Below are 16,628 nucleotides of genomic sequence, written 5' to 3' on the forward strand. Positions count from 1 at the left end.
CTACCAAGAAGAAGTGAAAGATGAGGTTGAACATGAACGTCTTGACGTGACAGAACTTAGCACCAAACCACGTCCTGACATACAAGATCATGCAGATCATGAGCTATTTGTAGATGGCTCATGATCGACACGAGGAGGGAGGATTTAGTGCTGCTTACGCTCTATGTACATTAACTGGAATAGTCGAAGCATTCCGTTTACCAGAAGTCAGATCTGCACAAGTAGCCGAATTGATTGCTTTGATAAAGCATGCAAAATTGGGAAACATTGGAGACTAACCATATTTACTGACAGCCAATATGGTTATGGGGTTGTGCATGATTTTGGCCAGCTATGGATGCAAAGGGATTTCCTAACTTCCTCAGGACCTCCTATTAAAAATGGAAATTTTGTTAGAGAATTAATTGAGGCAATTCAGTACCAAAAGAGGTGGCTGTGGGGAGGAGGAGCCTAGCGCGCAACCAAGATGGCCGTTTAGGCTTGTGGCTCCCGAGGGCCTCCGCAACCTCCCACGTCTATCCTGTCATAATCCTGATTTTTTCGATGGGCTTTTGTTTATGATTTTGTGCTAAGGTGCCACTCGTTTTCCAAATCGAAATTGGACTCCGGGAACGTGTTTTTTGGTGATCTGAAGTTTGCGGCCTTCTCCGGCCTTGGTGCCGAACTCGGGTTGGTGAGGTGCCCGGCTGCGAATTGAACAACAGCGGCATGCCAGGCTGGGCCTGCCCCGGACCCCGTGCTTTCACTTTCGGTTTCGAGTTAAGCTACCGAGACTGATGCGTGGGACATTGGGAGAGCTGCGCGGAGTACGGAGTGCAAGGCCTAGTCTTGAACTGTAAACAGGCCACTTTCAGTTGGCGGCCCGGATCTCCTGGCCTTCCTCCGGGTGCTGGAGGGTGCTGACCTTGCTGATCGCTGACGATGACGACGAGAGTGGACGGCGACAAACTGAAACCCAAATCTACCCGGAGGGGAGCTTATTCCCAGGCCAACAATATGGACCGCTATGCACAGCCAAAGGGATCCCCTAGTGGATCGCGTAAATCGCCTGAGCCGCCCAAGGAGGCCTCGGGCGCATCATCCGAATTGACCCTGTTGGATGTCATGGGGGCCATTGAGGAGATGAAGGTGACTGTGAACCAGCAATTGGATACTCTGGCTAACAAATTGGACTCAGTGCTGATTGAGGTCACCTTGGTCAGAGCGGACCTGTCGAAAACCAATGACCGGGTCGACTCATTGACCCAAGCAGCGTCGAGCCTAACAGTAGATGTGGCCGCCTTGCAGACTACGGTGCGGAGGTTGCAGCTCGCCAGTGACCTGACCGAGCGTCGCCTTGAGGACTCCGAAGGCAGGGCTAGACGGAACAACGTCCGCATTATCGGTGTGCCCGAACGGTCGGAGGAGTCTGCTGTGGATCTTTTTGTGGAGGATCTAGTGGTGACTCATCTAGCACCCAAAGGGCTGAGCAAGTTCTTCGCTGTGGAACGGGCCCACAGGATCCCGGGGGTGCGCCCAAGGTGGGTGCCCCCCCGCGGCCTATCATTGCCCGACTTTTTAATTTTCGGGATAGAGACGCTATCCTGCAGGCGTCGAGGGTGGCTGGGCCATTACGATTTGAGAACTCTAATGTTAGCTTTTACCCAGACTTTACACAAGCGGTTCAAAAGCAACGGATGGGATTCTCGGCCATCAAACGGCGCTTGAGAGACATGGAGTTCAAGTATGCGATGCTGTTCCCGGCTAGGCTGCGGGTCGAGTTGGATGGTCGCTCCCACTTCTTCGACCGGCCGGAGGCGGTGGGAGAGTGGCTGGATGCCCTGCCCAAGAGTCGGGATCGGGAGGGTCGGATGGCGGAGAGCGGAGAGGGTTTGACGGAGTAGGAATGGAACTGTGATCCTGGTGATGGACTGTATTGGTAACGTTTTGCACCTGTGGCTGCACTGGACTCCAGTTTGTAACGATTTGCCCCGTGGTATTTGGAGGTTGCGGGGGGCTTGCTGGGGCCCTTTCCTCCTTCTGGGGTTTTTTTTTGTCCTTTTTCCATATTGGGGTGACAGGCACACTGCATGTTGGGGGGGCTGTTCGGGCTCACGCAGGGGTGCAGGGAGGGGGGAGTTTTGTTGGGGTTGATGGGGGGGGGGGGGTTGGGGTTTGTTTGTTTGTTTCACAAGGCGGGGTAATAATTTTTTGCTGTGCTATTATGATTGTGCTCCCCGGGAGGGGGATATTTTGTGCTGGGAGGGATGGGGGGTAGGGGACTGAGACTTCTTTCCTGGAATGTGAATGGGCTGGGGGACAGGATAAAGCGGGGGGTAGTCCTGCAGTTCTTGAAACGTATTTCGCCTGACATTGTGTTCTTGCAGGAAACGCACCTCATAGGGAACTCTTTTCATGCCATGAACAGACGAGGATATCGCCTCCTGGCCCATTCTGGTTTCACCTCTGGCTCGAGGGGAGTGGGCATTTTAGTCAGGACCTCTCTCCCGCTGGTGGTGGATGAGGTGCTCCACGACGACAGAGGGCGCTACACTGCGCTGGTGGGGAGGTGGGAGGGTAGATTGATTTCGCTGTTCGCGGTCTACGTGCCGCCGGGCCTGCAGACGGCCACCTTTGCTGATTTGGGGCGCCTGCTACTTGGGCTTCCGGGGGGGGGGGGGGGGGGGGGGGGGGTTTGGTCTTGGGGGGGGGGGGGATTTTAACGCAGTGGTTTCCGGAGTTGAAGATCGACACCCCCCCTAGGGACCTCCCTCGGGCCCAGAACTGGCTGGGGGGCTTTCTGGATACCCTGGGACTGATAGACTGCTGGCGGTTGAAACACCCTAGACAGGCGCAATATACCTTCCACTCTGGGGCCCACGGTAGTCTTTCGAGGCTGGACTATATGCTAGTGCCTGCGGCCCAAGCTGGGATGATCGGGGAAGTGCGACACTTGGCACGCGGTATATCTGATCACTCCCCTCTTTTGCTACACCTAGATATCGCCTTGGGGGCGGAGGGGAGGGTGGCGCCGATCAACCCCTGGTACCTACGAAACCCCACGATCCGTGCAGACCTGGTTAAGTCTTTGGAACACTATTTTAATGATAACGTGGGGTCGGTGTCTTCCGCCGTCTCCCTTTGGGAGGCCTTTAAGAAGGTGCTCCGGGGCCAGGCCCTATCTCTCATTTCCCACACCAAAAAATGCGAGGCGCAGGAGGTTGTTCGGCTAGAAAATGAGATCACCGAGTTGGAGAGTGATTTGGAGCAAGGTGTTACGGATGACAGATTGCATGAGCTGGAGCTTAAGCAGGCCGACTATAAGGCGCTGGTTACTGAATCTGCTAGGAGTATGGGCAGGGAGCAACAGGGGCGATTGTACGATATGGGTGATAAGGCAGGGAAGTTGATTGCCTGGTTAGATAAGAAGGAGAGAGCGAGTCGAGTGGTGCCGGAGATTGAGAGGGTGGATGGTGTGCGGGTGACGGACCCCGGTGGCATTGTTGATTGCTTTGCGGAGTATTTTCACGGGGTCTACTCTCCGGTCTCAGAGCGATCGGAGGAAGACTCTCAACTGCTGCTTCGAGATATTACTCTGCCTTCCCTATCTGATGAGGATAAAGTATTGATGGATGCGGCCCTATCGCCAGATGAGATTGCTTTGGCCATCCGCTCCATTGCCTCGGGTAAGGCCATGGGTCCTAATGGACTTCCCATCGAATTGTATAAGCTGCGCCCAGATGCGATTGCCCCGTATCTCCGGGACATGTTCCTTGAGGCTCAGGCGGCGGGCTCCCTCCCTTCTGACCAACGTCTTGCTAGTATTGTTGTTATCCATAAGGAAGGGAAGCCGCGGGATCGGTGTACTTCTTACAGGCCTATCTCTTTGTTAAACGCGGAGCCCAAAATCCTCGCCAAGGTACTGGCCAATCGTCTGATCCGGGTTGTGGGCGACCTGATTCATCAGGATCAATCCAGTTTTATACCCCATCGCAATACCGCTTTGAACCTGCAGCGACTGCATGGCGTCCTTGCTCGCGCCCCATTCATTCGTGAGCCGGCCATCTTGGCGTCCTTGGACGCTACCATGGCGTTCGACACCTTGGAATGGCCATACATCTGGGCGGCGTTGGCGAAGTTTGGGTTCGGCCCGGGGTTTATCGGTTGGGTGAAATTGCTTTATGACAACCCACTGGCACAGGTAGTGGTCAACGGACGGGTGTCGGCTCCCTTTGTTTTGGGTAGGGGCACCCGACAGGGATGTCCACTGTCGCCTCTTCTCTTTGCGCTTTGCTTGGAGCCCCTTGCGGAATGGTTGCGGTGGCACCCCTCGATACGTGGCCTTAGATGGACGCCGGAATACGAGGATCGTGTTTCCCTATATGCGGACGATATCCTCTTGTATCTTGCATCTCCGCGTAAATCGCTCATTGTATTGGTGGATGTGTTGAGCTCCTTTGGTCGCAACTCCGGGTTGGTAATTAACTGGGCTAAGTCTTGTGTATACGTTCTCTCCGGGGAGGCCCCCCCCCTTCCGCGGGGGTGCCCTATCCAGATTTCGGAGTCGGGGTTCACGTATTTGGGTATCTTTATAACCCTGGATCCGGTGGCCCGGTATGAACGGAATCTTCTCCCCCCCCCTTCAGCGCCTAAGGGCGGATGTGGCGGGTTGGCGGCGGCTGCCGCTCTCGCCGCTCGGCCGGGCAGCATTGTTCAAAATGATGTCGCTACCACGTTTTTTGTACGCCCTGCAGAATACTATGGACGTAGTGCCGGCCCGTTACTTTCGGGAGGTGGAGTGTCTCCAGCGTCGATTGTTTTGGGATGGGCGACCGCGGATTGCTCTTGCTAAACTGACCCTACCGTGGTATGACGGGGGGGTCGCCCTCCCTGACATTAAGCGATATTACTGGGCCTCCCAGTTGGCTGCCGTCAATCACGGGATGTATGGCCCTGCTTTGAACCCGGCTTTTGAGATGGACAAATTGCTACTGCCAGGCGGAGACTATAATCGAGCACTATACTCGGGGTCCCTTGATGCGCGGTTGACGGGCCCGACGCGGGTCGCAGTGCAGGTGTGGCATGCAGCAAATGCGGCGATGGGGTGGAGGGATCGCTTGACTCGGGCTACGCCATTGTACGCGTCCCAGCGTTTGGGTTGTCTGTATACTACGAAAGGCTTCGAGAAGTGGGATACGATTGGTATCAGCACGGTAGGGGAACTCTGGACGAAAGGGAAATTCAAGACGTTCGACATGCTGGAAACGGAATACCAGTTGAATGATAGGGAATACTATCGGTATGTTCAAGTTCATCATGCCTTGTGTTCCATGTTCTCAGACGTGGCGGCTATTCCGGAGCATTCCCCGTTGGAAGACAGAATATTGGACGGCTATGTGCCGGATAGCACCATTTCGTTGATTTATAAAAAGCTTATCAATGATCGAATGGGTTTGCTGGCCTCATTGCGGGAGACATGGATTGCAGACGGTATAGAACTGGACGGCGAGGATTGGGTGTCAGCGGTGGCCTCCCCGAAAGAGGTGGCTATCCCGGCCCGATTGCGGTTCGTCCAGCTTAAGATACTGCATAGAGTGTACGTCACGGGGCCCGGCCTGGTGCGTATGGGGTATTCGGTGGATGGTTTGTGTAAGCGAGGCTGTGGGCTACTGGGGACTTTTCTCCATATCTTGTGGGAGTGTCCGGAGGTGACTCGGTTTTGGTGCAGAGTGCATGCGGTGTTAGAAAAAGTCACGCATGTTGCCTTGTTGCCGGAGGCACGTAGATGCTTGCTGAATGTCTGGGAGCCGACTGATTACAATGTGATGCAGACGCAGTGGGTGACTCTGGGCTATATGGTAGCGAAGCGTGACATTGCACAACTGTGGGGCTCCCAGAGGCCGCCAACGGTCTCAGCGTGGAAGGAACACATGGACTGGTGTATGTTTAGAGAGAAAACGGTGTATGTGGCGAGAGGCAAGCCTGGGAAGTGGATTAAGGTGTGGGGTCCCTGGAACTCCTATCGTGGAGGTATTTGCGCCCCGCCCCAGACGCGTGAGATGGACGCCGCTCTGTCTCCCTAGCCCCCGCATTCCTGTATGCTCCTGCGACATGCAACTTTGTCGCTTCTGCCTTGCCCCCCTCCCCCCCCCCTCTGTCTACCCGGGTTGGTTTATTCCCTCGATACGAGGAGCACATGTTTCTGCCATTAACCTCCTCTGCCTTGTGAGTTTGATGTTTTCTGTTTTTCAAAAATATGAAACCTTTCCTGTTTGTTTAGGGACTGCGGCTGTGGCTGACTGCGATGATTAGCACTTTAGTAACTCTTTTGCTGCTTCATTGATGTGCATGTTAAGTTGTGCTTATGTTTACACTGCGTCTAGCGGCCGGCCTGTTGGTTGTAGGCCCATACTTGTATCTTTTCGAAATTGTAATAATGGTTTTAAAAAAAAAAAAAAAAAAAAAAAAAAAGGGAGGTGGCTGTGCTTAAGTGTGCTGCTCACCAATCAGGAGAGGACTATGTGACAGCCGGTATCAGATATGCTGACCAGGTTACCCAGCACTGTGCAAGACATAAAATTGCACTAAATAAGAAAAATCGAAACTTGTGGAATTAGCTGCCAACTTATGCTACTTGCAGGAGTGGGAACCTAGGAGGAGGTGAAAGATCTGCAGGATGGAGTGGACCTGAAAGAAAAGGAAGAGTGGGTGAAAATAGGACGTCAAAGAAGGGCAAAATATGGTGTGTGGGTTTGTTATGATGGCAGACCATTAATGCTAGACAGTATGCTTGCACCGATGGCTAGAATTTATCATGGAGACACACATGTGGGCAGAGATGCAATGATTCGACTTTTCCGACAGGATTCGTTTAACGCAAAATTCAGGAATGTAGCAGAGAGTCTTTGCCAAAGATGTTGAACAGGTCAACAAATGAATCCTGACAGGAAAACTGTGGTTAGTATGGGAAAGATTGGAAAAGCAGAAGGTCCTTTTGTAAGACTTCAATTAGACTTCATTCAACTGCCTGCTTGTTAAGGGTTGAAATATGTACTTGTCATAGTTTGTTTATTTTCAAAGTGGGTGGAAGTATACCCGACGAAATGACAGCTTGATAGTGGCCAAACTCTTATTAAGAGAACTCATCCCTAGATTTGATTTTCCAGTAACGATTGAATCAGATAGAGGGTCTCATTTTAATAATGAAATAATTCGACTAATTTGCGAAGCATTCAAAGTCGAACAAACATTGCACTGCGCTTACCATCCAGAGGCTTCTGGGGTGGTAGAACAATTAAATGTCACAATCAAGTCAAGACTCGGAAAGGTGTGTGCATCCACCCCACTGGAATGGCCTGATGCTTTACCTCTGGTTCTGATGGGACTCAGAAGTATTCCAGACAAAAATACTGGCTTGAGTCCCCATTAAATACTCATGGGAAGAGCCATGAGACAAGCATGTGTACCAGGACACAAGCTGTTGAATATAACTGAAGACTTGGTTTTGGAGTATTGCAAAGAGTTGGCTGACAGAGTGCTTTCTATCTCTCATCAGGTTGGGGGAAGACGCAGTCAACAGACAGCTGAACCCAGCGCATGATCTGAATCCTGGTGACTGGGTAGTTGTGAAGAATCACACTCTAGTGCCTAGCACCGAGGTGGGACAAACCACATCAAGTCATACTGACTACTTCAACAGCTGTAAAGTGTGCAGGATTGTCTGATTGGATCCATGTAAGTCATACCAAAAGGGTACCAGCTCCTGAAGAAGAAGAATTTCAATTGAAACAAGAAGTTGAAGTTGCTGAAGGTTGTGCAGCTGAAGAACTTCCTATAGAAGATCCTGAGGTAGCTGCCCAAGAACAACCAAGCACTTATCAGGACGACTGGACCCCTGCGGTGGACACACCTGAAGTATTTATAAGAACTAGAAGCCAAACACAGTTGGACAGACAGGAAAAGAGTGAGGACCAGTCAGGTGTAGAAGCACTCGCTCAGGAAAGTAGGGAAAACGAGTATTAGGGAACCTGAGCAGGAACAGTTAAGGAGAGAACAATATACTCTGACAGAAGAAAACAAAAGCCCCATTCCGGAGTCTGAGGAGGGACAGATAGGGTTTAGAGAAAACGGTCAGGCAGAAGACGGTAAAGAGGTAAAAAGACCTGAACAGGACCAGATAGGCAAAGAAACAAGTTCAGGATACAGAAGAAAAACGAGACATCACCAATCCTGAACAGGGTCAGATTGAGATAGATGGACCTATCCAGGCAGAACAATAAGCCCTGGACAAGGTCAGATAGAGAGGAAATTTGAAGACGAAGATAATCAAATTGTGCCGCAAATAAAATAAAATAAAAAGAAGCCTTGAAGAAACTGACAGTGCAGTAAAAATTAAGAAAAATCTAAAAGGTGATAATCGGCCAGAATTATTAAGAGTCTGAAATACCGCCTTAAGACAATCAGTGAAGAACCTGATCAAGTAAACAAAGTATCCAGTCAATCTGGACCTTCCTCTAACACCAAAACAAAGGAGCCAAAGGTTGAAGACACTGAATAACAAGTTCAAGGGTCCTGAGTGGACATATGTCATTCTTGAAGATTTTGAAAATCTTGACTCAAATGAAGAAAGTGATGAAGAGCTGAATGACGAATGAATAGATGAAGTGAGACCGACTTGAAAGGGAGAGAAGACGCTCAAGGTGTAATCTCATACCAAGTTCTGAATTAGAGACCAATCTTCGGGTCCAAAATGTCTGTCAAAGTTATTGGAAAACCAAAACAAAGCTGTATAAAGAAGTGTTGTAGAATCTGTATATGTAGCTTAATATTAGTCCTCATAATATGGGTAATATTAGCAATAGCTATTCCTTATTTGATGGATAGATACAAACAGAATAGTACTAATGCACATACGGAAGTAGCAAACATTAAAGGAGACAGTAGACTTAGAACACCAAACGAGTTAGATTTACACCACACTGTAGATAAAAACGAAACGGATTTAAATGTTTTTGCAAATCACTTAGTACATTATGTAGAAACAATGGAAGTTAGTGATTGTTGTGTGCGCATGAAATTGCCAAACTCAGTAGCTGAAGGGGTAACTGATCACTTACCTTTGACATATGGTATTTCATGTAGTGTATTAGCTAGCTTATTTTATAAAACTGGAAAGCTGCAGTATTATTCAAATGTAGATGTAATATTTTCAGAAGTCCCTATGCGAAAGAGCATGAACCCTGTCCTTAGTACTAAAGACTCACAATTCATGGGTGAATATTTCCTAACAATGAAGACAATAGATATAGCTGATGCACACAAACGCAACCTAACATGTAAATTGCATGAAGAAGAAAAGAAATTTTTGAACTTAGTAGAACAAAGGAGACAGGATTTCCAAGGAGACAGGATTTCCAAAGAAGAGCCTCAGATCCGAAGCCTCAGGTCCGAAACCTCAGGTACCTAAATGGGCTGAAAGGGAAGATCTTTTGGTAACTGGCAAAACTCATGCTGCTATGTCACTGGATTTTGAAAAGAAAGGGAAAATCTGTCTCCATAGACTTAAAACAGAATAGAACAATGCATTTATTGGTTCCAGTGAATGTGAACATAACTTCTTAGTAATTGGGGGATGGGGACTAAAAGGAGGAACTGATCCAGTATTTCCTGTAATTTCTAATATATCTGTGGAAACAAAGTCTATTTTAGGTTGCCTGATCACTGGTAGGGGAGTTGCTATTTCGGAATAGTATTCCCTAAAGTTTATCATGTTAAAAGAATCACTGGAAGCAATAATGACAGTAATGGACTAACCAGATGTAAAAGAGCTAGTTTTTTGGAAATAGTAGGCGATATATTTGGTGCATTGATACCTTCAGTGGGGGTTTTGCTGAATTCTCGATAAATCTGTCAATTGTCAACAGTAGTTGATCGGTCATCTACTGACACTGCTGGAGGATTTTTACTGATCAATACAGAATTAGGTGCTGTTAGAGCTATGGTTTTGCAAAATCGACTTGTCCTCGTTATCCTAATAGCAAAAGAGGGAGGGGTCTGTAAAATGTTGAAAGCCCAACATTGTTGCACATATATACCTAATAAAAGTGTAGAAATTGGAAGGCATATTAAAATTATTACGCATTTGGAAGAAGAACTAAAACCACTGGAGGTTGACAGTGGTATGGAGAAAAATAAATAGTTTCCACTATTAGTTTCTAACATAGGTAAGAGTATCTTAGGTCAAATATTCTTGCTGATCATGTACATAACTTTGTTAGTTCTAATGATAATGTTTTGCCACAAATGCAGTGGAAAAAGAAAAAAGGTACGAAGTGAATGAGAAGTGTAGGAAAAGAAAATTAGATGCAATACGACTTGAAGAATTGAAGGGAAATTTCTACAAAAGAATGAAAGGATCACAATTTAAGAAAGATAAAGGAGGGAATAAAAGATTTGAAGAAATCGAAATGGTAGAGTGCTAAAGTTGGCATCTGATTTAATAGAAGCTAGTGATGGCATAAAATGCCATCAGAGAGGGGATTTATGGAGCAAGGTTTCGTATAAAAAGAAACTTGCTCGTACCCAATCCTCTGAAATAAACTGTAACATTATAACCAACCTGTTTGTGAGTAATAACTTTGCATCACATTTTACATATTGTATCTAGGGGAAGCTTTTCTATGTGCTTTACTAATGAGTAACCAGTGTCTTTAAAATAGCCACCAAAACGCGGGAACTTTTCTGCGCATGTGTCTACTACTTCTACGTAGTAGGACGTCTCCTGTAGCTTGGTGGGAAATCTTTGCAGCTGCGCAATAGCTTTTAACATGGCTGCTCGAAAACCTCGCATTAACGCACATGCCATACTGAAACTAAGCTATGCAAGTTTTACTAAGCCATTAATGCAAAGAATAGATTAAGTAAATGGGGTTAGAATAGAAGTGGTATACAGTGAATTCATTTAAATTTGTATTCTAACATGTTCTTCTCTGACTTTATTAAAAGCTCACATTTGGGCCTTGGAGGGTGACCGATGTCCCTATCCTTTGCGGCAACTATGCATGCGTGAAACCTTCTTGTTCTGAAACCAATTAAGTCATTGAATGGCTGCCAACCCATGTGGCCAGCAATGACATGGGAAGATCAACTTCTGACCCTACGAGAGGAAGACGACGAAACAGATTTATCAATCCACATATGAAATGCTTGTGGGAATAAAGCTTGTGGGTATTAAAATTAAGGGGCGGGGAAATGAGACAATAGAACTAAAGAAAATTATTACACTTAATATGGTGTGATGTCCTCACCCCACTGCCTGGCCCAATCAAATTATGGGGTGTACATAGAATTGAAACATTTGGGGGTGGATCATACATTTGAATTGGCATAACAGAGGCAAGTTCTAGTTAGTCACACACTTGATCCACTTGATGCCGATGCTATGCTGAGATGCTGCCCAATTTTGCTGCAATCTGACTGAAGAAGCCAACACTAGGGAAAGATCGCGGAACAACCGAGGAGGCACATCTAGGAAGGGGTCCGAACGAGCTTGAGTCGGAGAGAGTAGCACCAGAGAGGGGTGCAACGCTGGCATTACACTAGAAGAGATCACCTTCCCGGGCCTGAACCGGTCCTGAACCCTTGATACTCTGATGTCTAGGTCCTCACACCATTCTAGGTAAATATAGCTCTGTGGGGTTATGTTAAGTATTTGCGCTCTATTATTTCTCTCCTCAGGTACTGTCATCACAAGACTTTAATTAATGTGAACCGAATTATAAGCTAACTGTACTACCTTTACCTGATGGAGAATTGTGGTGTATCTACTTGTATTTCGATTTGACTCACAAAATTATTAATTCAGATAAATCTTTCAAACTCCTGAGTCTGTGGTTCTTTGAATAAAAGTTAAATGAATTGTTATTACTATCATCATTTCCTCCCTATTCTAATCTACTACTAGATCTTTCGACAACGTACATTTACTTAGGAGACCGGATTGGTAAGAATACTGGCGTAAAGGTTCCCGAAGGTAAATCAAAATTGATGTCCAGCGGATATTTGCTAGATTATTGAGTGTATGAATGTATATGGGCCCAAATGAGTGTTGTATGTATAGAGCTGGTAAACTCCGCTGCATCAAAAGTGCTACCCCTGGTATGCCTCCTTGACTTAACGTAGGGCATCGCACTATTTTATGATGCAAACCAGGCTAAAACTGTTAGCAAATCAGACCCATAAATGTAACACAAGGAGTCCTAAACTAATAACATTGTTTTGCTACCCAAAGGAACTCTTTTTAGCAAACCTAGAACAAAATAGTGAGGGAATAAACAAGGTTCGAAACGTTTGCCTTTCAATTTGCATGCAACTTTTTGAGGACAGTCAAAACAAAAGGATCTCTGTGACAAAAGCAATAACTCTCTAAGCAATCTCTATAAATTTGATCTGCATGTGACACGTTGTGCTTTGCAACAGGAACATTAACCCTCTATGCTATTATACTAGGAGTCTCGCCGTCAAGTGCATTAATTACAATAGCATAATAACTTTGATAGTTATCTCCTGAACAATCCAGCACACACAAATGCTGTTCTTATATTGGTTCAGTCGGTCATGCAGAGGGCGCCCCATAGACCCTGGCACCCGGTGGGATAGCACTGGTCGTACCAGGCTAAAGCGGTCACTGTCACTAAGCCAATGCTAAAGGCTCTAAGCCCCATTAGTTAACTGGGAAAAGTTATGCCACATGCTATAGGTCTAATCTATTCTGAAAATATGTAACAAAGGCAGTAGGGCAGACATATTTATTGTGAAAAGCATATGTGAAGAGGAAGTAGGCCGTTAAGGGTGGCATGTTATTATGCAGGTTTTCGTTGTCTGCAGAGAAAACCCGTAGGGCCTAGAAAACTGAGAATCAGTGTTAAGCCCCATTAGGAAAGGTGGATATTGATTTGCCAACTGTAATGTTATACATATTGGCAATTCTAAGACCAATTGCCTTAAGGCTGCTACACGGAAAGGCTCACACTCAAAACAGTTGGCCTGAATTGCAAAAAGCTATGGTCTGAATTGATTCATTCGACCTCTGAATGCAATTTAACTGTTAGGCTACAATTTATTTTTGAATTGGTTAACTGAATGGTTGGAAAGGTTCAATGTAAAGCGTCTAAATACCCATTTCTGGTATTAACTTCGGGAAAAGTTAGTCACATCTGATCAGTTTATTATTAAAAGATAGGTCAAAAAGCAGGTAGGAGTGACATCTACTTTCAAAAGCATATGTTAAAGCCAAATATTCCAATTTAATGGGGATTCTTAATACAGTCGTTGTACACCATGGACAATACTATTGCAATTGCGCCACCTCCTGCTACGCTTACCTATTCATTTAATTGTTTTCAGCATATGTGTGACATGTTTAGGCTGCAGGATTTCTTTTTTACATGATTGCTCTTTTAATTTAGCTTGCATATGCTTGTTGCAGTAGTTGGAGTTTTAAAGTGGGAGTGGTTGAATATAGAGGAGCATTGTATATAACCAGAAACTAGACAACATGAAGCAAAAGGAACGTTGAGAATGGAGTGGAGGATAAGCAGCTGACGTTTAAGACACATGATTCTACCTGCTTCACAATACTCTTGAGTGGGGTCTTCACCGATTCTTCTTTTGTTGATGGTTTCCCACCTTTGGATGGGGTCTCTACTTCCACCTTATCACCTTTAGTTAGCATCTTGCATTCAGCCGCAGTAGATTCTTCTTCCTTCGACAACTCCTCACATTTTGTAGTAGATGCGGTCTTTTTGACTGGAGAGTTAGCTTTCTCCTCCAAGGAGGAGCTCTTCAATGGTTTCCTAACTTTGGTTAGGATCTCACTTTCCTCCTCAGTTTCCTTTCCCTTTATATTATCTTGTTTCTTGGCTGGTGACTCAGGTTTCTTCTCCAAAGACCTTTCTTTCTTAGAAACCTTAGCTTTGGATGGAGACTCGCTTTTCTGCTCTTCTTCCACCTCCATATGCTCTTCCTCTTCTTCAGAGCTGTCACTTTCGATAACCCGTGAATACTTCTTAGGAGCGCGGGTTACTGGGGACTCCACTCCATTCCTCTCTTTCAAAGGCCGCTCAGGTTTCTTAGACCTATATAAACATAGGTAAGAGAAACAGATTCAGAATACTTCTCACTAACAAGGAAAACAAGCCCTGTAAAAGCCAGTCGGTCTAGCATTGCCAATTCTGGTGGTTTGAAAAACAGAGTGGGACAAAAGTAGACATTAATGTGCTCATGAAATTGGCCATGGGCATCTTCCGATGGCATAGAGATGCACTTATTGCAGCATAACAAGTGATTGAAGACCAAAGAAATAAAAAGGAAACCGTTGACCACCATAATCAGCCAAAAACTGGAATATTTATGGGAGAAATGTGGCTTTTCAACAAATAATTGGTTGGAACAAGATCAATAATCAGAATTAAATTTAAGTTGGAAACTGGTCAAGCAAAGTAAGTATCTGCTCTGTGCTGCAACAGCATAATGTAGTTTGCAAAAGCCTCCATTTATAGGAATCCGTATTTGCAAAGACAGTAGCTATGGCAGATTGCTGGACAGGAAGTGCACAAAGGTGTGCTTGCGCATTTGTACATAGGCACCACTATGCACTACCTGCAGATTCAGAGTGGTTTTCTACATGTATTTTTTGTTAATTTTTACTCTACTAAAGCAGCACCTATAGAAGCCCACAGGCAATCATAAATGTATGTCCCATGGACATCACATGCTGCCGGTGGGCCATGTGTGCTGAACGTGCAGTGTGACTGTACAGGTTTTGTATCTTTATGTTCTTTGCACACAGATCTGCGTGTAGTGGTATCAGCCTGTGTATGCAGTTCTGAAAAGGAAGGACTACAGACATAGCCAATGCATGATTTAGGTCTAGCTTGACAACACAGCTAGACAAAGCTTTAAGATACCGTAATGAGAAAGGGGCTTAGGATCAGCCCACAGGTTGTTCCCCTCGTGCTACAAGCTTCTGATTGGGCAGATGTGTGGACTTCCACTGAAAAAGAGCATTTACACTGCACTTTGACTTTCAGGCAAACTTATGCTTATACTACAGGAATAATGAGGAGAATGACAGGCAAGTTTAAGTATCATGACAATGGTTTCCCTTTAAAAAGAACAGCAAGTTTATCATTGCCAACCGGATGCATAGTCACCAACATATTCCCTTTGAAAAACACAAAGGAATCAAAATAATCACTGCCACCCTGCCTCAGGATGTTTTTACATTTTCAATTCTGAAATAAAATTTTAGAACACTTTAGCGGAGCAGTGATTAAGTTTGGGAATTAAGTTTTACAATAGTAAAATATCTTGGTTATTGGCAGGGATTAAGTCGTTGACTTCTACTGCATGTACCAATAGCAAGCGCTTCCACAAATACGCATATTTTAGAGTGCTGGGGATGTTTTCTAACATACCAGAGTGCAACAAATCGCCATACTCAGTTGTAGCGCCTCTAAGGATTCCATTTCATCTGAAGGAGCGGAGAACTCCATGAGGCAGCACTCCTGACCATTTTGTTTTTATAGCCAGGATTTCTATGAGCAATTACAATAAAAAAATATATTTTTTAAAAAACAGTGGTTGGCCCCAGCCAGGTGTAGACACGGCTGCTCTTGGTACGCTCACTGCGCTGAGCATCCCTGGTGTGGCTAGTCGTGCACGGCCATAGCATGCACATTGAAAAGGATTTGAAGCGACAGACTCTCCCTAGGGACCATCTAAAACCAAATGAAATAAACAAAAACTATTGAAGAAAAGCAAAACAATATACTAACTTAAAATTAATTCGCCTCCTCTACCTAAACTGCCATGTGCCATGCAAAAATCAAATGTCATATGCCATAGTTCTGCTGTGTTTATTAGGAAAAATTATAACAAAAGGCACTAGAGGCCTTGTTTACTGTGAAAAGCTTCTGTTAAAGCAAATATGCCCGCTAAGATTAATTATTATTAGGCCATGCTGAAGCCCGCAGACCAGTATTTTGCTACACAGAAGTTGACTGGTTACCATAGTAGGATAGGGTTATGATGCTGGTTACCCCCTCCGACAAACCCTGCTGATTGAAGATGTGCAGTATGATAATCATTTGTGAGGTCTTCTGAAGAGGGTTTGAATATAATTTTGCCAACAGTATAGTAATTTGTAATTTTATGACTGTATAAATGGTGGTTGCCTTGTAGGACTGCTTGGGTACCATCCAGAAGGCTTAGGCAGGTTACGGTGACAAGTCAGTAATAAAGGCTTATTGGTTAATTGGGAGTCGTTAAGTCTGATTGGTTTATATTATCAAATGTTATGACAAGGGAAATGGCCCTGCCACATTTGTGAAAACCATATGATAAAACCAATATAGACCTTTTCAGCGTGGATTATTACAATGATTATACACTATTTACAGACCTTTCCAAGATGGATGTACACTACTAAATTTATTTTCTACTGCAACCATTTGCCTTCCACAATTCGGTGTCAACATTTTTACTCTTTCCCTACTTTTATTCTTTTAACTTGCATATGGTTGTTGAGTTTGTATGGGTCTTTTTTGGTGGATGGGTGACTGAGTGAATTCAAGAATAAATAAATCAGT

At 45.5% G+C, this 16,628-nt stretch overlaps 1 protein-coding gene across 2 annotated transcripts in view; it reads right to left on the reverse strand.

The window, feature by feature from the left end:
- LIG1 (DNA ligase 1) overlaps positions 1-16,628 on the reverse strand; it is a 502,345-nt gene that overhangs the window by 422,780 nt on the left and 62,937 nt on the right. For both annotated transcript variants that reach the window (XM_085616644.1, XM_085616645.1), the window contains exon 4: positions 13,604-14,114. In XM_085616644.1, the coding sequence (XP_085472770.1) occupies positions 13,604-14,114 (511 nt within the window). The remainder of the gene's footprint in view (positions 1-13,603; positions 14,115-16,628) is intronic.

The sequence above is a fragment of the Triturus cristatus genome, chromosome 7, assembly GCF_964204655.1.
Source record: "Triturus cristatus chromosome 7, aTriCri1.1, whole genome shotgun sequence".
NCBI lineage: Eukaryota > Metazoa > Chordata > Amphibia > Caudata > Salamandridae > Triturus > Triturus cristatus.